Here is a 23778-nt window from a genome sequence, read left to right as displayed (position 1 = left end):
ATGAATACATCACTGCTAACACACGAACTTAGCATGATGAATACTAATCCTCCTCACTCCATGGCAATCACAAACCATTTATCATGAACTGTAGTCCCACTTACTGTTTCACTGTCTGGAAAACATTTAGTCACCAGAATGCAACAACTAAAATGGAATACAAATCATAATTCAGCCCCTCTCTGTAAGCCATGCTACTCCAACCAGAAATGGTTGTATTTTAAAGGATGATTTTGCTCTGTGGATGAGCTCTAAAATGGCTGCAGAAAYACCTATTTTATACAGTCAGAGCTGTCAAGTTATCAATGGTTGGACAATACACAAAGTCCAAAGAAATGGTTGGACTAAGTAAAGAACCTCTATAAACACCAGAACAGAAACCAAGTGGCAAGTCAGAATGATTTAGTGATGCCTAGAAAGAAAACCACCCAATTCTATACATGCAACATAGTATTTAATGATCTCTGTTGCAAACTACAGAAATGAATCATCTCATCTGAAAATTACTGAAGATGACCTTAATTCACATGCAGAAAAATTTTTWAAAAACAATAATGAAATGAGAGAGTTAAACAAACAAAAACAGTGAAATGATGGGAAGCCAGAAGTAACTTCAATTTATCTTTATTCACAACAGAAAGGTAAGGACTTGGAACTCACTCACGTAATTACATTCTACTCAGAAGCTAACTGGAAACAAGAGAGTTAGGAGGCTGGCTCTGGGCATTTTGATCTCAAGGAGCAGGAAAGAAAAGGTGAGTGCTTCACTAACGTACCTTTGGGAAGAGAAGGTTTTTATGTCAGCTACCATTTACTGAATATCCATCTTCTTTAACTTCCAACCTATCTATTTCTTTCAAAATTTAAAAGGCCAGAGGGAAAAAAAAAAAAAAAAAAAGAAGAAGAAGAAAGGAGAAAGGCTACTAGACTTCAGCATCCACCAAAATTAGGCCAAAGAACAACAATAAAGAGCAATCACTGCTGTTGACCTTAAATGGTTAACATCAGTTTCAATAAAACCCTGCTAGTACCTTTGACCAGACAGCCTGGTAGCCCTACTGATCCTTTTCCTGAGAGGAAAGCAGAGATACAAACACACAAATAAGTGCATGCATTTATTTCAAGAATCACAGAGAAAAGTGGTTAAAGGAACAACATGCACAAGCACCTTTTTTTTTTCCCTATTCATAAATGATTCTTTACCACTACAGCCTTACAAAACTAACCAGCACCACTGTACAATCTACAGTTTATGAAGATTATCTGCTGGGTACATTCTCTGGATATGAACATGTTAACAATTTACTCTCTTACTCTATGCTTCAAATGTACCACAGAAAGATGAGTAATAGCACAAAACTCCTGCTCCAACTGAGATTTCTCCCTCCCTTTGTTATTGTTGCAGTAGGAGAAGCAGGGACTTCAGACGTAGATACAATAAACAGAGATTACATTCCTTTATTAAGGTGTGCCGGAAACCTGAGATCTTTCAGCCACAGAGGTATTGTAACACATTCTCTCTAATTATTATGCAGTATTACCGTCTTCCACAGTAGAAACAGTAATTTCTTCATTAAAATTCAACCCTTTCTCTATAAAACTGTTCCACAGCACTCCTGGAAAAAATTTTTTTTTAATAGGACTGTTGAACCAAAGAGACAACCAATAAGAAGCATGTAGCATTAAGCTTTACCATAGCATTAGCATTTATCACCTTTCCACATGAGTACATTTTTGTGAATTGTTAAGTTTTAAAAGCAGAACTACAGTAGAAATATCTGTCTTTATTCATCTTATCCATACTTAAAATGATCCATGGCTTCCATAAATTGTGTGATAAGTTACAACTCCCAGCAACATAAATATCTAAYTCCTAATAGATGACTGAAATATCCAAAAATATATCTCAGTTTAAAAGTCTGAAGCTACAACTTAATTCTTCCAAATAGCAACATTCTCAAAACATTTAATATCTTAATCAAAAATATTTGCTTTGAATAAATGTAGACTTTGAAAATCTAWTTACACATATTTTAAGTGATTACAAATCACTTTAAAACTGTATATATGTTTTTCACCTCAATTCTATGATTTCATTTTTTTTTCCCCACAAAGAAAAACAAATTTGTTTCCATTTGCAACACAAGCACCATCCTACAGCTTTATATGCCAGCACATTAAAAAGATAAAACTGAAAACACGATATACCTGCATGATACCTGGTAGAACGGATATCCTGGTAGAGGAACAGAGTTTGAAAATCCAGACCGACTTGACATTGCCTTCAGACACGGTATCCACTTAAATCATTTCCATATTCCACATGTTAATTCCTTATAAACAGAAAAAATGTGTGTGTGTGCATGTGTGTGTATCCATCTGTGCATTTCTTTAGAGCTAACTAAAAAGAAACCAAGTACACATTCACAGGTCTTGAAAATTCTGACTGCACATTAAACTGCTTCCTCAGTAGTGAAATTCCTAAAAGCCAACACCCTCATGACATCACATACTACAAAATCATAAACATGCAGTTGTTTCAGTAAAGCAAGGACAGCTCGTTGTTTTTGACTYGACATAAAATCCTGCACTGCATTCTTGAAAGCACAGTGCCTTTCAGGCTGGAGAAAGTCAGAAAGACCTGCTGTCTGAAACAGCAGCCTGGCTTTGGCAGGCAGCCAGCAACCAGCAGAACTTATTGCCAATGCCGCAAATCCCTCCTATCAGCCAACAAAGATCAAGACTGCAGGTGAAACATCATTTTAGACCGTGACAAGAATTTCCTTGAAAATGCATAAGATCCATGACCTTGACCTTAACAACAATTTTTTTCCTAATTTCAGTTAAATACACAATGCATACTATTGTTTTATCAGCGATATCAAATCACATTACTGCACATCACCGCAGTATGAAAATCATTCTGAGTTTTTCCCTCTGCTACAGAAGAGCCATATTGCACTACACCCACAACTACMAGGAGGCAGGAGGGAAGAATATGATGTGGGATTTTAAGTCACAGTTTATTTCTATGCTAAACAGCTTAAATAATTATGTGTGAGTATTCTACTAGTATTTTACTATAACATAAATAAACCAAAGAAATATCAAGCGCAAGATTTCTTGTGATATACAGTACATAGGTAAGTTGCATGGAAGTTTGTTTTATGCATGCCTTCTTTAGGAAAGGAAAAAGACAACTGAAAAGCTGGAAAAATGTGAGTAGTCATAGTACAGCCTAGTGATATGACTAATGTCAAATATAATTAAATGATTTCATATCAACACTAACCATACGGTAAAGAATTTGTACAGTATCCTCATATGAAGACTTGTTTAAGGTTTTGCAAAATACTGAATAGGACAGGTTATATAATTTGTTTCATTATCTGTGGTAACTGTACAGGAGAATATTAAAATATTGGATTTAATGCATTCACACCATGACATATTATTTATATTTTATCTCTCAGTTTTGTGAAAAGACTAGATCAGTTTCACTTAAGTTTATTATGAGTTGCTAGTAAATATCTCAGTCATTAATACAATGGTATAAAACTTAGTGGCTATTCCAGATAACTTTTACAGACTCACTTAAAAGAATGGGAGCTTGTTCTTCTACCTTAGTTTTCTCTTAAATTAAATCTGATCTCAGCAAGCTGTTYGATTTCTTGTTCAAATCCACATATGAGGTTAGAGGAACCTCTGACTAAATCAGCTATTTTTTAATACTGTTTAACAGCACTATGAGGTTTTACATTGGCTAGTATCTGCCAGTAGATTGCTAGTATCCGGGTGTAGAAAAGCGGACTTTACTTGTGAAACTTGTTATCAACATTTCATATGCGCGCTTGCATGCAGATTAATGTGCAGATTCCACAGGCCACTGTAGCATCCAGAAAGAACCCCTTTCTGAAGTCCTATAAAAATGCCAGATTATTACAACCATAAGAAAGTTTACCCAGAGTACTGATTTATCTTGCTAGCCCAACTGATAGGGTTGGAAAACAGACACGCTTTCAGGCAAAATAATTTTGCAGAACTTTTTATACCTATCCTGGCAGTAGAGAAAAAGCTTGAAATGCAATTCAAGCAAAAATGGTGTGATATCAGCTGAATTTTATAGTCTTGAAAAGTAATCTTTAAAAACTTTCTCAAGTATAGCATAGAGTATTAATTCCAAACACAACTACTCTCAAAACACGTACAGATAACCTCAAATAGATTGAATGTAACAGATGATTTGGCCAAGTCTGGCAGAGTTTTCTCTTCCTCTCACATGCATGCTACTTCTTGCTGTTACAGTAAATGCTCTTAGTTTTCATCCCTATTTCTATAGTTGTTTCTTGACATATGGCACAGGGCCCAGCTATGCTGCTGTGGTTGGCCCTGACAAATCATCTTATGCGTGTGACTCTAAAATAGGTAAATTTCTGTCCTGTGCGTCCGTTCATTTTTATTTGGTGCCTACCTACACTGATAATCACAGCATGTTAGGACCCCATTAACACATTTATGCAATAATTCTCAGCATAGAGTGATTCTGATTAGTCCCAAACAGGACTTAGGCATTTCCCTTTGACTTGTTATCTGAAGAGAATCTTAGTGTTAAGTCATCAGACTACAGGCTTACAAATCAGGAGTCTTAGAGCCTGCTGTTGACTTGCTATGCCGTTTTGCAAAAGTTACTTAGTTCCTTAATGCCTAGCTTATCCATGTAATACGGAAAATACTGACTGGCAGCAAAGTGAGGTTAAACTTACTTTTTTTTTTTTTTTTTTTTTTTTTNAATTAAGCACTGAAATCCTTTGATTAAAGATTTATGAAGGGATAAAATAGCTGTAGTATTCTGAGGAAAAAAAAAAAGTGGGGAAATATTCAGAATAGAGCTTTCTTTTTGTCTCCTGCTCCTAATGGAAGAGTTCTGCAGAATTGAAGAATTCTGCAGAATTCTTCATTTATAATTATCACACCAGTTCAGTGATTTGGAAACAGGAAGGGAATTTGTGGGTTAGAGGGAGAGAGAGGAAGATAAAGTCTGGTAAGAACCAAAAAAACACCTCCACACAAGGATACACATCATTTGTCTAGTGCCTCTAACTTCTTTCTGCAAGCAAGCTTGATTATAGTGCAAAACTACTACTACTGGGATCCACATTTACTTGCCAAACACCACCACCAATCAAAAGAGTCAAATGGGTTTCATTCCAAATGCAGACACAATCATTTGAATTTTACTTCTGTGTTTTAGTGTCAGAAAAACTGGGGGGGGAGGGGAAGGGAGGAGAACACTAGTATTGCTTGGTATAGCAGACTGTGTACTACTTACTACCTGATTAGAACAAAACCAAACAAAGAAAATAAGCTGGAGGCACCAAAACTATGCGTTCCAGAAGTCAAAATGGTCTTAATTATTAAGCAACTGACCTGCTAGCATTTAATGCTGTTAATTGAAAATATACCTAATACAGTAACTAAGGTGTAACTGCACTTTAAAAAGCTACGCTGAAAAACTGGAGATTTTTCTTTTAACGTAGTAAAAAGCTCATGACAATATTCAGGTATGTCAGACAAGTAATGTTATTGGTAAATTAATGTAAAATAGTTTAGACTAAAAAGGCAGATTAAAGGAAAARCAGACTAATCTCATTACTGGAATCTAAACTAATTTCATCAAATTTAGAAGTAAAAGCAGTCACTCTGTAGACCATTATGTGATAAAACATCAAAATGTATACAAAATGTTAGCATGAAGTGTCATGCAGAAATTATTGTAACACCAATGACACAAATCAGTAACCTCCACCCATGCAAAATGCTATATTCTGTATTTTCCCTGCCTGCTAAGAAATATATTACTAAACTAAAAGAGATAGAAAAACATAGGAGATGTAGAAAAAGCACTGAATTGTGTTTGAAAGTAACAGCATTCTTTACAAAGACAATATTAAAAAGATATTCAATATAATGGCTATTACTTAGAAAACTTAACAGAAAGCTTTTCCTTTCTGTACGAAACAAAAAGGGGGAAAACTTCAACAAAACTGAAGATTGGCAAATTCAAAACTGATCAACTTGAGGGCTATCACAGAAGCCCCTAAGCTCATCCAGAGTCAAAGACTAACTGGACATTTACATAGAAAAGAAAAATATCCAGAAGTGATAATAGAAAAATATTGGAGAACTTGAGAATAAAACCCTCATGCTTTGCTGAATGCACTAACTGCTTCCTAGGAGAAACTGGGAGAAGACATCTTTCTGAGAAAGCACTGTTATCGAAGGACTCTGCACTCCTCTGAGGCAAACTGTTCATTCAAAAATAATGTATGTTGTTCAGACTTGTTCAAACAACTGAACTAAGACCTCTTTTTAGCCTCATTTTCTAAGAAAACTGAAATGATCACTGTTACATTTGGGGGAAGAATCCTATTTGGACAAACCTTCATTTACTTTTGAATCTTCTAACCAATTTTAGTTATTTTGATGGACGACTAGAGAACTAAAAAATAAACATCTCACAGATTTCCTGACAACAGGGCATAGAAAAAAGGGGGAATCCCAATTACTGATCTTGTCAAGAGAAAAGCGACAGCCTGAACTCACTCTTCATTAAACACTAAAAAAAGGACAGAAAGATGACTGGGAAAACCAACACTTTGACCACAAAAAAGCTTCAGTAGAGGTTTAGATTGTGTTAAGCATCACAGAAAACAATTTTGAAACAAAACTGTTAAATAAGCAGATGCAGAATCAAGAGGCTTATTGCTGTTTCCAGACAGGTACCTAGTGAAAAATAAAGAAAAGTGAGCAACCTTTAAAAGAAAGCACGCAGTACGTGAAGATGTTTGTACTTTTATCTCAGTTAAACCAGGTTCTTCAAAGCAAAAGTTGCATGCACCTTTTCCTCCCCTCTCCTAGCCCCTTTCCAAGCTTTAAAATTTGCCCTGTTTACTTGCCCTCCTAATACCTAGTTTCTCTGTTTACCTTTCAGTAGCTTTCAATTCCTCCAAGCCCTCTTTTCCTCCTCATCTCCACCTCCATGAACTATTTCCAGTAAAAGGTCTTCTGTTAAGGCAGGTTCCTTAGTATATACATAACATTATCCAGGTAGGTCTATTCAACAAGCTTGTTCAGCTTGATAGTTCATTTATCTAGTCCCACTTAAAAGAKGGCCCTTTAGGGTGAAATAGGTCCTCTGCTCAAGGTTGCTAGAGCAATACTCTTTACTATTGTGTTGCAAAGCAAAAGGAGGCATGTGGCCATCTGTAAAACCTGGAGCAGTGAAAAGCCAAAACAGAAGCTCTTATATCCGGAAAGAATCATCACCCACACAGCTCTTGTGCAATGGTGAGTTTTACACTCCTGCTTCCTCACTCTTGGCACGTAATACCTTCGAAGATTTCTTTTTAAAGAAAAACAAAATTTCTGTTTTCAGTTACAACATTTATTTTCCGCTAGCTTGTTTATTCTGAATGTAGAAAACTGGACAGGTATCTAAGAAGTTGGGAGTGAAAAACTAAGCTCATAGGTCAAAATAAGCCATTTAAAGAGCCTTGTGCCATAAAGGCCAAGTAAGTTTGACAGAATTATTTCACTCAGTCGGCATTTTGGGTATGTTTTACCACCAGATGTTTTAACGGTCAGTCATGAATTCTCAATAGCTTTCACAAATATTGCATGATAGTAAACTAATACTGAATTTAAAAAACAGCAATCTTGACCTATTTTTCAGATAATCAATGCACGCTTCTTCAGTGAGCATTCAGGTACACAGTTCATGGCAGCCAACGATTCCCAAAATACAGCTTCATGAGCAACCGAACAAGGCTAGCATCCTGCCGATCGGAGAGARAACCCTATCCTGTTGAACTGAAGCAGTGAATCTTCTCTGCAAACCTACAATCACAAGTTGCTAAACAGCTACATACTGTTCTCAGCCAGGCCATTCTGTCCTACGGCTGCATAAATTTCCCCACAATGGTTTGCAGAATGAGCGAGAAAAGTCCCACYTGCCAACACAAAGCTTCCAGATGTTTGCTGGGGCAGAAGAATACTTGAACTGTAAATTAAGCTGGTACAAGTCATGAAACTTCACAGAAGCAAAGCCACTGACAGTGACATAGACAGGAAGAGGCAAATACCCTCCTTAGACCTTGCCAATCTCTCCAAGAGCAACCCCAGTTGACCCGATCAGCCACAACTAACCTGCAACTGGAAGCTACTAACTTCCAGAATTCAACCGTCATGCTCTCAACAGTCAGAGGAATGCACACGCTACCTGTTGAGCTAGATGAACTTTGCACACGGACAGTATGTATTATACCTCTTTGAACTTAACCTGCCAGAGATTACTTAAGCTTTGGGTTGATGATCTCATCCCCAGTGCAAGCAGAAAACAAGAAACTCGACCACCACATTCCTTCTGTATCACCCACATGACACAAAGTAAATATACTTTCTGGCCACACTCATTACCAGCAATCAGTCATCTGCCAGTAAACTCAAAGAGAAAAACCTCGGTTGCGGGAAAGTAAAAGCTTCACAGGCCGCAGCACAGGCTGTGACACCGTGTTACATCACACAAATCTGTTCAGTTGGGCACCTTCTCACACCGGCTTTGGAAGTGGGGGGCTAGGGATTAAACTCTTCTTTCCCCAGCACTGCAGCACACACAAAGCAGARGGGCTGCCACCCACAATACACTAAGGAAGTTTGGGGCTGGTATACCAGTCTGGAAGAGAAAGCTTACAGCATCTATGTGCTTGAAAAGGACTACCAGAGCTGCAAATCTGCCAGTAGCATTTCTGGCCAGAAAGAGCCGAGAATTCCAAAGCAGAACAGAAACAAACAAGCCCCAAACTAACGAGAACCCCATCTACTTCCTGGTAGAATTTCAGATTGATCCATCTGTACAATACTTTTCCAAACAGTTCCAGGAGCACAGATTTTTACAGCATATACCAGCTACTGTCTACCTTCCAAATACTGTTTGGGAGTGATGATTCTTTTTGTGCACTGGACCTCTGAACGTAAGAGTACAAATCTCATCTGCTGTGGAATCAGTAGCTGTTCCACATTTCAGTTCAAAGCAAATAACAGAATCAAATTACATTATCTCACTGCATGAAATAAATCTATAGTCTTAAATCTGAAACAATTCATCTGAAAAGTGTTATTTTGCATTTGTGAAGACATGACATTACTACATAATAAATACGCAGGATCTGAAATAGGATTAAGCTAGTTTTTCCTACCTGCTTAGAAATAAGTATTTGATGCTAGATGACATGAGAATATCAAACAGAAAAATAAGCAAAATGACTGAATTCAAAAGTTGAGAGTCTATAAGGTTTAAAGGAATAATATTTTGATAAAAACTAACAGGAAATACAGTATTTCACTGTGTAYATATGCAAGTAAATTGCACTAAATTGATTAAATAAGAATAGTCATTTACAAATACATGTAGAAACCACTGGCTTTTAGAATGTTGATACTATAGTAGTTTTTAAAAATTACTTAGAATGTCGAAGACAGCTATGGGTTCCTCATACTCCAAATARATCTTAATTTAGTTGAGCTACCAGAAGGTACAAGTCTGTCTTTGCCACAGACACACTCATATTAACAGACTAAGCAGATGTCTACTTAATGGCATCCAAACTTCAGTTTGCTGCCCCCTCATGAGGGCTCCACAGTATATAATGTACATCGCACAGGCTTGCAACTAAGGAAGGGTGAGTTTGTTTCTCATCCTCAGGATAAAACAAAGTTTTCTATGGAAGAAAACTGTCATGATGTCTCTTTTTACATTAAAGGTAAGTAAGTACTTCATGTTAAGAGCCCTGATAAAAGCTACTTACCCAAAATTGCTACCAATAAGTTGTAAATAATACYGTGCAAAATGTGCAAAGTACATACCAGCTTATAGAAAAGTTTTACACTTTAACAAAAATGAAATTCAGTCATTTCAAAGTTTGTAAGCTGTTTAATTCAATGTGCCTCAAATGAAAGAGTAAAAAGAAACTGTATGGTATACAAACCCCTGAAGTCTGGATGATAAAGGAAAACACTTCTAAAACAAGCTTTCTAATTAAGGCTTCTAAACCAGAGCTGGCTTGCATTCAGTTAATATCATTGTTACAAGTAATCTGAAATATTCTTGATAAAATATTTTTAGTATTGCTACTATTTGACTCCAGCATATTCAAACCAGCTGAAGGTCATTATGAGGATAAAAAAAAAAGAAAAAGAAAGCAAGCAAGCACCAGCAAATGAAAGGTAACAAATTGATCTGTAGAATTACACACAAAATTAAGCTTGATCTTTTATATCAGCTGAAGGTTATTCCTTTGTTTATAGTAATTTATTATAATCTGAACATTTAAAAGAAACAGATCAAACTCATCTGTCAGTTGTTGTATTAAGTCCAGCGAATTCTACTGATTTGCCCCCCCAGGCACACCTGCACTTCTAAAAGCAGAGTGGGCATTTTTTGCTTGTAAGACAGGAAGGTTGTATACATAGTTTTAAATAAGCTTTTGTCATCTTGGTCTCCCTGAAAATACATTTCATTTGTTTAAGTAGACAGATAGCACTATTCATTATACTTTTATTTGTTCACTGCACCTAAGAGTTTTAATTTATATAGCAAAACATTTTCATTTGGTAGGTCAATCCATATGCCAGTAAACAGCAATTCAGCAAACAAAACTAGAGTTAAATCGAACCTACTATCTGAAATTCAAGTGTTTCATATTCTTCTGTTTCAACTGTCAACTGCTTAACTCTTAAGTTTTAAAAAAAGAAATTTTTTTTAAAATAACTTTTTTAAAAAGAGAACTATTTTTATTATTTAATTTTGATATATTCTTTATCATGTAGTTTTCATCTCAGGAAAAAAATAATGCTCATGAATTCTTTAAACTGTTATGCTCTTTTGTTTTCCATCATAATACACACTCTTGAAATGGAAGAAATTAAACTTAACTATGAAATAATGCAATATATAATATCTAATCACAGTCACACTTACAAAACAAATGGGCCACAGAGAATTCTAAAAAATATACAGATTTATAGAAATCAAAAAAGTTAAATATCTAACATGGCATGTCAAGTGTGTAAAGGAAGAGTGGCCACATGCTTTCCAAAGACATGGGAACCATTACTAAACAAAACAAAAACAACAGCAACAACCACCACCACACACACAACACGACCAGGACCTTCTCAAACACACACACACACACACATATACAAATAAAAGTCATTAATTGTATTTTGATTCATCTTCCAAATCCTATGAAAGAAATCATGTTTACAACAACTGAGCAACCTTAGGTTCTCTGTCAAAAAGCAAAAAGCTGTATTTCTTCTCCTAAGAATGACAAAGATAAAAATGTAAAGGATGTAGGCTCAAATCTGGAAAACAATAAAACTTAGTCATTGTAAGAAGTAACTAGGTATATTCCAAGATAGGGCATGTTTTCACTGAACTTTGTAACCGAGCTTCTGTTTGCTCAAGCACTCTAATTACTTCAGAAGGCATTAGAARTACTTTCACTCTCTTCATCACTCTTAATAAAACCTACTTAAACACTTTTGAAGTAATGAAAATATTTATTCAGTTTGATAAGAATCAATCATCAGTTTGAAGGCAAAGTCTGCAATGAGTCCCACCCTTCTCTCGTCTGTATCCCCCCCCCCAAACGCGGACTCCAAGTACTGCGAGACTCTCAGAGTGTTAACAGTATGTGCCAGGAATATCCAATGCAAACTGCCCTATTTACTTCACATAACAGCCCTCAACTTCCAGGCAGGTATTCTAATCACAAAGTGAACTTTGAAAAACATGACACTAAATAAACACTGCACACCTAAAGTTAGAGTGTAAAACTCAAGAAAGATTGGTTAAGAGTTCACTACAAAATTCTTACACTAATTCAGGCATTTAGTACATAAAACATGAGAACACAGGATTTGAAACAAACCACTACAATCTTCTTGCAAGGACTAAACAATACATACCTATGATAACACTTTTTCATAGCAGTATTTATGGACCATCAGCTTCAGCTGGTCATTAACCATTCTCACAGCTAAGCCTGAAATATTGATGAACATTTAAAAGTGAAGCACAGTCATTAAAAGAACTGAGCTTCCCCTTTCCCTATTTGCTCGTGTGTGTGTGTGTGTGTGTGTGTGTGTGTGTGTGCGCGCGTGTGTGTGCGCGTGCGCGGGGGGGGATCATTAACGTCTCCACTTCTCTCTTCCAGCCTGGAAACTAGGAAAGTGGGAGGGCAGAGGAAAGAAAGGGGAGCAAAAATGATTAGAGCAGAATACCGCCTACTGCACCATCATCATCMTTTCTACCCAACAGATCATCTACACATAGAAAAAGAACTAAAACTGGCTTCTGTAACAGTTTAGATAAGCCAGTCTGAACAATCTAAATTGAACAAAGAGAAACAAACATACTTGGCATGTTTATGTAACTGATGCAAATTTGAACATTTGATGTTGGTTGATTTTACACCGGTTTAAAAACTGCTTGCTCCTGGAGATGTGCTAGCATGACCACATCCATTTAACACTACCATTTGCTCCCGTACTTATTCAGGATAAAGGCAATATAAATATCAAAYGCCATACCAACTGTTTATGATATTATTTCCCAGATTATTCCTAAAAATAGGAAATAAGACATTTTAATAGAGTTGAATCATTTTAGTTAATTCTCCACAGTAGTCCTTGGCCACACAACTCTGCTGAGACAACAGAAGCTTTGCATAATCATATTTAAAGACAATCATTTCTTCTCATCTAGAACAAGATAATCATCTTGTTAATCCAAATTAAGTATCATCTTTCAAGAAAATATCACTTTCTAAATTAGTAACTCTAATGCCAAAATAGCTATTGCAAGCATGATTTTAATGGACAATCTTATAGARCTGTAACACTTTTGGAATGGATAGACTAAATGTGTAGATTTCTCCTCAGAAGCATGAAGCAAAAATTTCTTCAGTTTTGTGAAGTATTATTTATTGAGAGGCCCGATTTCTACTTTAAAGTAAAGCAACCAAATTATCAGAAATCACTGTACTTTATTTTAAAACTGTTTTAAGTCAGGCCCTTAAAAAAAAAAAAATCACTTTTTACTCCTTATCACAGAATGATTTACTTTCTATTCACTTAAATGTGTTTAAAGATTTTTGGAAAATGAACACACAAAACAATCAAAAAACTCACACGAGGGCTGCTCTTGGTAAATCAATGAATTTTGTCTTAACAACTGCCCATTTTAAAATAATTATGTAACATTTTATGTTAATTGAAGTAGTTCACACTGTTTCTATGAATTTGCCTTTCAGCTCTTCCCAAAATATCTAGWTACAAGACAAGTGTTTGACTTACAGTCTCTTAAAAAAAAGTTGTTCATTTTATATTACATATAATGAAAGCAGTATTCTTTGAGAAACTCAACATATTCTCTGCCATTTCTATCAAAGCACAGATGATGCATCTTGCACAGATTCTGTTATACTGTAGATACACAGAGATGATGCATCTTGCACGGATTCTGTTATACTGTAGATACACAGAGAAGTCTTTGTGAAAGCAAGTCATTTACAACCATGCTACTAAAATTTTTCTGAATTTGGAAGGAGGAGATTATCATGAACTCACTGCTCTGGCTTTACTCTCACTGTTGAAATGCTCTCCACAACTCCATCAGAGCTAATAGTGGGTGCTCACAAAGCTTTTTTTTTTTTCCCCTGAAAAAAAAGAAAAAAAAAAAAAGACTTCTGCCTACTACAAACTTTGAGGCTGAGAATCATAATACAGATTAGTCAAACATACTATTGCTTTTAAATAACATTTATATGATGTTACTTCACCAAACATGCCCCTGACAGTACTTCCTAAGGATATACTAAAAACAGGAACAAGCAGGCAGAAGGCTTAGAGAAACATCAGGAAAAAAACTGTAGTGTTTCAGTTGCACAGTGATGACAGGCTTTTACTATATGCAAAAGTAAAAACCTTTCATCAATTCCCACATCATTGCCACAAGCTAGAAGCAGCAGAAAGGGCTGAATTTCATTTTGCAGTGCTGCCACTACAATTGATGAAATCCCACCTTTCTGTCCTTCCAGTCATTTTTCAAAATCGATTATAAATACCTTGGTCATATTGAGCYATCAGTAACATCAATTCTCACAATCTTTGGCCCCAAGGACTTCTGTTGTTTATAGGCATTTTGATAAACACATCTGCTTAATATTGTTTCTTAGGCTGTTGTATCCAACTATTCTGGATAGTGAAGCAACTACTCCTCTTCCTAGCCTCTTCCAGTTGTCCCTGTCACGACTTCACCATTCTGGTGACTTACTCTTTTTCTGCTCTCTTGTGATCTCCAAAGTAATTTAGCTGCTGCTTCTGTCCCAACACCTTTAGAATTTGAGAGCCACCTATAACATGAAATTTGCCCACAATATTCAAGCACTGGCAATTTTATTTATTTATTTTAATACAAGAGTGTAAAAATTGGTGGGCATACCTATGGAAGTATCTCTTCTCAACCTGTTTAAGTTTCATTTTGGCTCCGTGGAAAACCCTACGTTTAATTTCTTTATCACTATTTGAAAGTCTGAAATCATTTCATTACTAAGAAATACATAACTTTTTGCAAGCTACTTTTAATTTCCAAAGGAGAATGGTTGATAAATATACTACAAAAATTACATGACACATAACCACCTCCACCTCAGACAAATCAGCTTTCTTTTCCCCTATCATCACAAAGTTAAAGACCTCAAACTTACTTCAAAGTTACTCTATTACAGCTAAATGGCTTTCCCTCTCACAAAAAGGGCAGGGGGTAGGTAGAGGAATAGAACAGTCTTTACACTGATGAAAAAAAATTCAGCATAAARACTGTAACAACTTTCAAATTTCCAAAGGGCTACAATAATAACTTAATAGTTTAAGTTTCACTTCTGTGGGATCTGTGTTATCAGTGTCCTCAAAGAGAAAGGAACAAGACTAATAAATAGTGTGCATGTGATTATGTGTGGATCCGTTTTCCTTGAAAGCCTTTTCTGCCTAGAGAAAAGCTGAAATAGATTTTGAAGGTGCTTCTGTGTTTTTAAAATAATATTAGGAAGACTAGGATAGTTTTAAGAAGAAAGTGTGATTGAGAAATAGTTATAGAAYGGTGAATACAATGAAACAAAAAGCATCAAAATTAATCCACCTTATTAGTAATACAAAAGGATCCCCCCCCCAAAAGTGCCGAGTGATATAATAATCAGCCTGCTCAATACACAGCTACAGAATAAACCGCAGCAAAGTTTCAGCCAATCTTTAACAAGGTTTAAGCTTTTAGTGGAGAAAGAATAATTTTGTAAGAAGCTTGAACTAAAATTATAATGGTTCTAAGTAACATTTAAGGACACACACACACAACAAAACAAAACTGCAATAAACTCTGATGGACCTCTGTAGACCAAGAAAACATTTCCCCTCACATGTGACATGATTGGTACTATAAAGAAATTACAGATGAATGCTRGACACTGTGTAAACTATTAGTCTTTAAATACTTTAAAAAATATTTAAATTCTGATTCCTTCCTGTATTTGACTTCATGAAATACACGCTAGAAAATCATTCTCAGTTTACTTCTGTTCCAACAGATTAACTTTGTCATCTGAAATAAAGAGCACTGTTAATTCTATTACAGAAGTTTCCAAGGCTGTGTTCAGCCTGAAGAGGCAACATAAACTTCACATCACAAATGAGGTGTCTTTCTAGAAGATTTTCCTTTTATGTAATAGGACTAGGACCTAGAAAGTTACAGGAGGTGTCTTAGGCTTTTTTCTTCAAAATGTCGGAAGTAGATTGAAGGCTTCATCGAGTTTCTTAAAAAATAAAACTAAATTAAATTAAATTAAAAAATAAAAAATAATAATAAAAAGACAAAATCAAAAATAAAAATAAAAAATAAATAAAAAGCCTAAACACCAGGCCTACCTAGACCAATAAGAACTCACATTTAACACTTCACCTTTATTTTCCAAGTGCTTATGCTTTTTAAGGAAAGATTTTTAAAGTTCTTTAACTGAACTATCTATACAAAATATGCTATTAATTCTGTAGGGACATTCAAGGAAATTTAAAAGTAGCTTCAGCAATCTTACTTTAAATTTGTTTAAATAATAAAATGAGCACCTCTGTGTAGAAGCAACTAATTGCAATCCAATTTCCTCTTGATGGCAGTATAAACCACTCTGATGAAGTACTAAATGACCACATAATTCTTATATGGAACAGTGAGATCTAACTGCCCTGGAAAAAAACTTCATTACTTGTAAATTCTCCCCCAAACCAACATTACCATTTCCATACTGCTTTACAGTCTTCCTATTTGGTCCTCATGATTCCTTGAGAACAATACACTACTTCACACAGATTGTTTTTCAAGAAATATGAGGTACTGCACTGAAGAACAGTTAGACATGTGACATATAATTTCATGCATCTATGCATAAAATATGTCAATGACAACTGCAGAAATCAATGTGTTTGCATGAGTCACATCACTCAAGATCTGTGAAATTCAGATGAACAATTTCTCATCAACTTGTTTTTAATCATTCTGCTTTACGAAAAGGATAACACTATGACTGCAAATACTCAGTGATTTTCTCAGAAGTAACTGTAATTTAAGAACTGCCAGAATAACTAACTGTAAGGATTCTGAAAATCTTATTCACTGATCTTCCAGAGTGTAAGTAACAAATATTTATAGCCAGTAGTATGAGTTTTATAAGGTATGAAATTAAACAAGCTTAGATTTCAATTTACAAAATATCAGTATATATATTTACAATATAATACCTATATTAAGTTCACTGTTTGAGATTAAAAAAATACATGCTTGGAAAGGCATTCACATAACCTTGGTTTAAAGGTTATTACTAGGGCAATTCAAACTTCTCAGAGTTACTCTACTGGCTGCAGGGGAGTTGTTGCTGATGCTACTACCTCCAGCTCATCATCTCACACTTAGAGAGATCGGTCACTGTCCCCCTTGGAGCAGCCACCATGAATGTACATGTTGTTTTTCCTTAACCCAGGTGTATCAAAACAACCCTTGTTTTTGGAAAAAAAAAAATCATACCAGAGTATAAAGTAACCCACAGCACTGACAGACTAGGTTAAGAAGAGACTATATACGCAGTTCTGCTGGTTGATCCAAGGGGACAGTAAATCCTGCAGAGGAGAAGACAGATAAGTAAGAATGAATGATAAAAAAAGAGTGATACCATCTCCTACTTCTGCTCAGTTCCAGCAAGAGCCTTGTATACATGTGCAGCCATTAAGTGCACTAAGCCTCCACTTGTTTCTCTTTGAGAACGCTTATGCAGAGTTTAAACACTGGAAGTGCATGTTTATTTACCTCATCTTCACTTACCAGCTATCCTAATCATGCCTACACATACCCAAAAAGCACATCAGTTTGCAGTTCTGATTAGTTACCCACTGTTTAAAGGGAGCAATCTTGCAACTCTGTCAAACTGAAGATAAATTGCCACTCATTCTATTTGTAGAGATTTGATAAAGACTGAAAGATCGAACATTCAGGAAGGAAGCGGGAGGAGTCTGCTCTGGATAAAATAGGGGCTGGAAAAAACACAGGGAAAAGCTTTTACCTTTTTAAAAGCAGATTACGCATTCTAGTTCCAGAAGTTTAACGTGTAGTACATTTTGGAATACTACAGCTTGCATGACTTGGCAATCCTGGACAGAGTAAACAAATGTGCTTGCCCAAAAATTTAACAGMCGAAAGCAGTAGTGAAAGTTTTCTGGCAGAAGTTAAGCATTTCCTTAACCATTTTTTTCATGTCTTGGCAATTCTATCAAACTATGGTAAAGAAGGTGGGTACCATCCATTCTCTCACATCAAAGTCAGATTACACTGAGTGAAAAAAAAAATGACTCTACCATAATTTGATGGTTAACAATAAGAAGATTAAAATAAACCAGCAGCATCTTCATTTCTAAGCAATATACTTATGCACAGTAAAGACATTTACCACATCAAAGGAACAGTGACTTTATAAACAAAKCCCATCTCCTTGGCATTTATGGTTTCTACCAGAATTATTATTTCTCCAGAAACCTCTTATTCCCCACATACCTTTACAGAACACCTACTCTGGCCGAGGCAGCAGCAGTGCTTTACCATATTTCCACTAATAATGGGATTTTTCAAATGCACAACACTGATCGGGAACTGCTAGGCTTCAGAAGAGGATGGTCTTATTACCAGTAGCAAAAGACAGAACAGATCAAACAAAGGAAAAAAGCCATGTTCTTCAGCAAAAACAAAAGTTAGCAGGTTTAAAGAAAGTAGCCTAAAATCAAGTTTGCCTGTTATGTATATGTGCATATTGTATTGTATCATAGTGACAAGTTAACAGTAAGAGTCCTGTGCTAATTTAGAGCCTTTTGTTCCTTTAAGTAATGAGAGCTTAATTCAAGAAACAGGATGAGGCCAATGAATTTATGTGAAAGAATTACTCAGATGTAATTACAAACCATGACTTTTACCATTTTCAGCAACGAGCTTCTTCAAATACATAATGAAATATTCATGGCCATATTGTGACAGAAGAGCTTAAAACCATCTGATAAAAATTAAGAGTAACTGCATGACAGCCTATCCTTTCAATTAAAACRAACCAACCAACCAACCCACACACAAAGGTATATTTGGTGAGCCAAAGTCTTATTCCCAAACTAGTAATTTTACTTTCCACTGGTCTTGTAATGAAAATTGCCCACCATTACAGAAAATACTACTTTGATAGAGATTTAACAGCGTAATAAATATAGCATGAAAAAAAAAATTCTTTAAGTGACAAAAAGTTTCTTTATCTATGACCACAATCCATCAAACAACCGCTAGAAGCGGCCTTGCAGATTTAAATAGCAAGGAAAATAAAATGTAACATCAGATGCAAAGTGTGACCTAACAACTGAAAGTATATCAATACAGAGAAGATACATAATGCATGTCTGACAGTAACTGATCAGTAAGCTAGAGGCACTCTAGCATTAGCCACCATTGAAATACAGCAGCAAAGGAGACAAAAATTCAAGATACATTAGGACAGGTATTTCCAGAAGAGCCAAGAAAGTATTTCAAGCAGTCTTTTGCTTGAAAGTTTCTGCAAGACTTTATCAAGAATATCATGCACAACCCTACATTATTCAAAATTTTAAAATATCAAATAGTTGCATGCAAGAAGGACATTGTATAATCCAGGAAACAGATCAAGACACAGTAAGCTGTCTATAATTTGTAACAAGCTAGCACACATCTATTTTGTAGAACACAGCACAAGGTAGAAAAGCTTGAGCTAAAGAGCCAAGTTAGTATCTGAACCAGACTGACTAAAGATGCAAAGGTACAACAGATYTGATAGCCCATAACATCATACAGATAAGACTATACTGCTTCTGGCTAAAAGTTAATACCTCTGACTTTCGTTGCACTGCACAGTTGTACCAGCTGGGCACTCTACACAATTCACTGCATAGTGCAGACATGCATTAACATGTAGGTTACTTAAYACCCTATTTCATGGAGTGTAGGATCGCTCTGTTTAAAAAAAGTATCAGTAATCCAAATAGAAGAGAGGGGCAAGTTACTTACATCAAACAACATGGATAGCAGGAGATCAGTACGTACAGGATTGCCGTTAGTAAATACAAGCCAAAACATAAAACAGAGCACCCAAGCTTCCTTCATTTCTAACATTATCTGGCAGGTACAGGAAAGCGGGGGAAAATAAAAGTTGTTAAAATGCAGATTAATCTGTTCAAGAAAGAGTTCATATGATGTGATGAAAACGAGAGAACTTGACTCACTTAGTCAATAGYTGCTTGCAGGCACCTACCTGTTTTCTGCAAAAATCAGAAGAAAAAAAAAAAGACACAGTAAAATTGTCTGTGCAAAGAATTCACAATTATTTATAAATATCAATAAATATTTTGCATTCTATTTTATCTCCAAAGCCATGAAATCTCTCAGAACGTGCAAAAACCTACCTGTGAACCTCAAAGAGTGTAGTTTAACAAGTAAAATACATAGTTACAATATGAATGCATTATGTTCATGGTGACTGCAGACAGTTAAACCCAAATGTCAGTTTTAACATTTTTTGAAATAATAGCAGTAGGGTGGGACTGATGATAAATTGTGGTTTTGCTTTACATTTAGTATAACAAGCTGTCAGAACCAACACTGCTATCTTACTACTTAAACATTTGTAGAGGACAAAATACCTGAGTAACATTTTGATGATTAAACGTTAGCATAAGGAACAATAAAAACAAATGTATGATGCACAATATCCATGCCGCAAATTAACAGGCTATATACTGCATAAATTCGTAACATTTTTACAAACCTGGATGGATGAAAATAAGGAAGCAGAATGAATAACTCTGAATTTTCCTTACTTGAAAAAAATGTTCCAAAGTTTTAGTACAATCTCATATAATTAAGATTACATATCAAAATAGATTGTCTTACATGCTATTATTATAAACACAGAATATAAGTTTTAAAAAATGCCACAACATTCAGGAGRGGCAGGTAAGATTAGTTCTAACGAAAAGTTAGGCTCTGTACTAGATCTTGTTTCTTTTTCCACTACTCCAAYCTTTCTCTATAAGCATCATCATCCCACATACTCTCAAGTCAGATGAAAATTACAGGAATCGCATTTACAAGCACCTTTCTAGCTTTGAGAACTAGGTGAGTCAGAATTGTAACGAAAAAAACAGTTGACCCATGAAAAAAAGCAACCGAATCCAGCTTTCACTTGTGAAGTGATAATGCTCCATCCATTTTAATATTTTTGTTAAATTGGCTGTAGAAAAAATATATTTCTTGGTATTGACTTGTTCTTGCTACATTCTGGTTATATTTAAAAAAGAACTGGAAAACCAAAGGTAACTCTAATGTAACTTTAGATACAGAAGCATCATTGCCTTATTTAACTAGTGTAATCAAACAACTCCAGGGTGAGTGAGAACTTAAGGGAAAGGAAGAATATCTGTTTTTTATTTAAAAGTCTGTCTTAAATTTGTAGTACATAATCATACTTATTACTTAAATTTTCAGTAAAATTGACATATTTTAACATATTCTGTATAAGTTTAAATATACTACTGTGCTAGTAAACTGCTTAGCAAAATGCCACCTAAGAGAACACAGAAAGTTTAGCCACATGAAAGAGATTCCACCTACTTCACTCCATGGTGAAAGTCAGCTAGAGTCATTACTGGGTAGAAAGTTTTGGGAAGACAAAAGTAGGTCAATGTCTCTTCTAACCTTTTTATTTCAGCTTATCATATGTCTGTCTTGATAACATTATTTAAATTAGCCAGTACAATTCCTTTCAGAACTCTGAAAGGGTAATTAATAAAAGCTTGAGACATGAAGTAATACTTTCTGAAATTAAATCAATTCCAGGATTTGAAATAAGCCATAATGTATATGTTAAAAAGCTCAACTTTTCACATGCTAATATTAACATCTTAGCCACCATCTGCCAGCTCCCAAAGGATGCCAATATCTCAAACATACAGCAGGAATCCTGGCAGCTGATTCTCTAAGAATCATTTTATAAAAAGAATATCATTCTTTTTTCTTATACCTTTTGTTCAGGACAACAGTGTAAAATTCCAATTCTCAGTTTCCCAAAATAATGTAAATGTTCATTACAGTTTACCTTTAATAACCTTCCCTTGGGACAGACAATTGGTTAGTAATAATTTTTATTTCCCTTGAAATACAATGATGATGCAGTTAGAGTAAACATGTATCTGGATATCAAATATCATCCAAATACTTCACATCAATAGGTGTGTCTTATTCATATTTCAGCCCATGAACATACGGAATACAACTGACAATGAAAATTGAGAATATACTTAGAGAATTTTCTAGTTTAGAGTTCAGTCTATTTGGAATTTTTTAATCGTTATTTCATATTGTATCAATCTACCTAATTTCAAACATTTTTAGCTGYCAGATCTTATGAATAAAATCTTAAATAATCATAAAAAGGCAAAAGGTTCCATTAAAATAAAGACTAAAAGAAAGGAGAAACATTTTTCTCTCAAAAAGAGAGTATGAAACGGGTCAATCAATAAGTAAACACTAAAATTCCACAATCTGTAACAGAGAAATCATATATATATATAAAATTTTAAATGGAGCAGAGTCAAGATAAATTCTAAGAAGGATGTAGGTTTTTTTTGGGGGGGAGGGGGTTGTTTGTTTTTTAAAGATGTATAAATAGTTTTGCCTTTCTACTATGCTAAAACATCGTTTGTTTGGGACCAAGCCATCTACGACAAAGCTCATTATAGTTCATTCATGGATCATTCAGTCAACTATCAGGCTGGGTAATGATGCTTACTAATGAAAACCAGTTATTTCTGCAAACATTCGTAATATAAATTAAATACTGAGAAATTTTAAAGTTCAAGCCAGAACCCCTAAAAAAATAACCCAAATATTTATTTTTGATGCAAGATGGCAAACAACATGCTCATGTTCRAGAATTTCCATCTTCTCTCCTGGGGATTTCCCCCAAATAACCCTTCTGTTCTGATTCTGAAATAGCAGAGCAGTATAGAATCAAATTCCAAAAGCTGTGACTGACATGGTTTGGGGAAAATAACACAAATGCAATGTAGATACTATATCAGTTTGAGGGAAATTTATTCAATAAATTTAGTTCTAGATACTCCGTTTTCATCACAGAAAAGGTTATGAGAAAAAGACTGTGTAATCTACACTGCACGCGTTGCAAGAAAAATGCCATCTTTTTGTCATGAAACTGCTCCTTAACTTTATTTTTCACTCACATCACCACGAGCAGCCATTGCCTGTCATTTAAAACAAGCTGTCAAAATATTAAAATTCAATCCTGAAGAAAGTAATCTGTGAAGAGCAGAGATGAAACTACAGTATTTTTATTTGCCTGTCTRCTACAACACTGCAGAGAGATCATGAGCTCATGTCAGGAATAGATTTTCAAGTGGAAACAAAAAGGTTTTTACCATTGATAAGCTAATAGAAAGCAGAATGACCAATAGTAATAATAACTGACATTTATATGCACTGACATTTTTAAGCATTAACTCCAGCTTGAACAAGTATTCAAACAATTATGTTTGACTTACAAGTTTAAACTAGAATACATTAGTTACTGTAGTTTCATATTGAATTTCTCCACAATCTAGAGTGTAGTTTCAGAACTTTTTCCTGCAAAGATTTTTGAACAGCTACAAACACTTCATATAGACAGTGCTCTTGCCAAGCTTCCTGCAGAATGATTCCACATAGCTAATTTTCTCTCACTTAAATATTAACAGTGCAGTTATATATACAGCCCCATAGATCATCTTCTATGGGATCTGCATCTTCATCTTAACCACTGTTTCACTAAGACCCTTCTCTCCAGACTCTACGCCTAATACAACACATCTGGTATAGGAACGAGAGGATGTCAGATATAACTAACTAGTCAAAATAATAATAATAATAATAATTAAAACGGGCAGTGGAGGTTCTTCATACAATGTGCAGTTAAACTTTAGAACTCTTCAAAAGATCTTCTTGATAGTTCAACAATTCACAAGAGTTCAAGTGCAATTAGATCCACAAAGGTTAAAGATACA

General features: G+C 35.1%; 1 protein-coding gene and 1 long non-coding RNA gene across 4 annotated transcripts in view; one reads left to right on the top strand and one right to left on the bottom strand.

Moving 5' to 3' along the window:
• Positions 1 to 23778, bottom strand: part of PLEKHA7 (pleckstrin homology domain containing A7) — a 150922-nt gene that overhangs the window by 95104 nt on the left and 32040 nt on the right. The window contains exon 1 of one of the 3 annotated variants that reach the window (XM_085317143.1): positions 2209 to 2639. The exons of the other annotated variants lie outside the window; for them this stretch is intronic. Within the exon in view, the coding sequence (XP_085173269.1) occupies positions 2209 to 2279 (71 nt within the window). The 5' untranslated portion in view covers positions 2280 to 2639. Of the gene's footprint in view, positions 1 to 2208; positions 2640 to 23778 lie in introns of those variants that run through there. 3 annotated transcript variants of the gene reach the window in all.
• LOC146588892 (uncharacterized) lies at positions 2611 to 9230 on the top strand. The gene is made up of 2 exons (XR_014897318.1): positions 2611 to 3057; positions 7733 to 9230. It is a non-coding gene; the product is annotated as an uncharacterized LOC146588892 (long non-coding RNA).

The sequence above is a fragment of the Rhea americana genome, unplaced genomic scaffold, assembly GCF_003343005.1.
Source record: "Rhea americana isolate MKP2758 unplaced genomic scaffold, rheAme1 scaffold_49, whole genome shotgun sequence".
Taxonomy (NCBI): domain Eukaryota; kingdom Metazoa; phylum Chordata; class Aves; order Rheiformes; family Rheidae; genus Rhea; species Rhea americana.
Note: the sequence above shows the minus strand (reverse complement) of the source record. Positions and strands in the feature narration are given on the sequence as shown.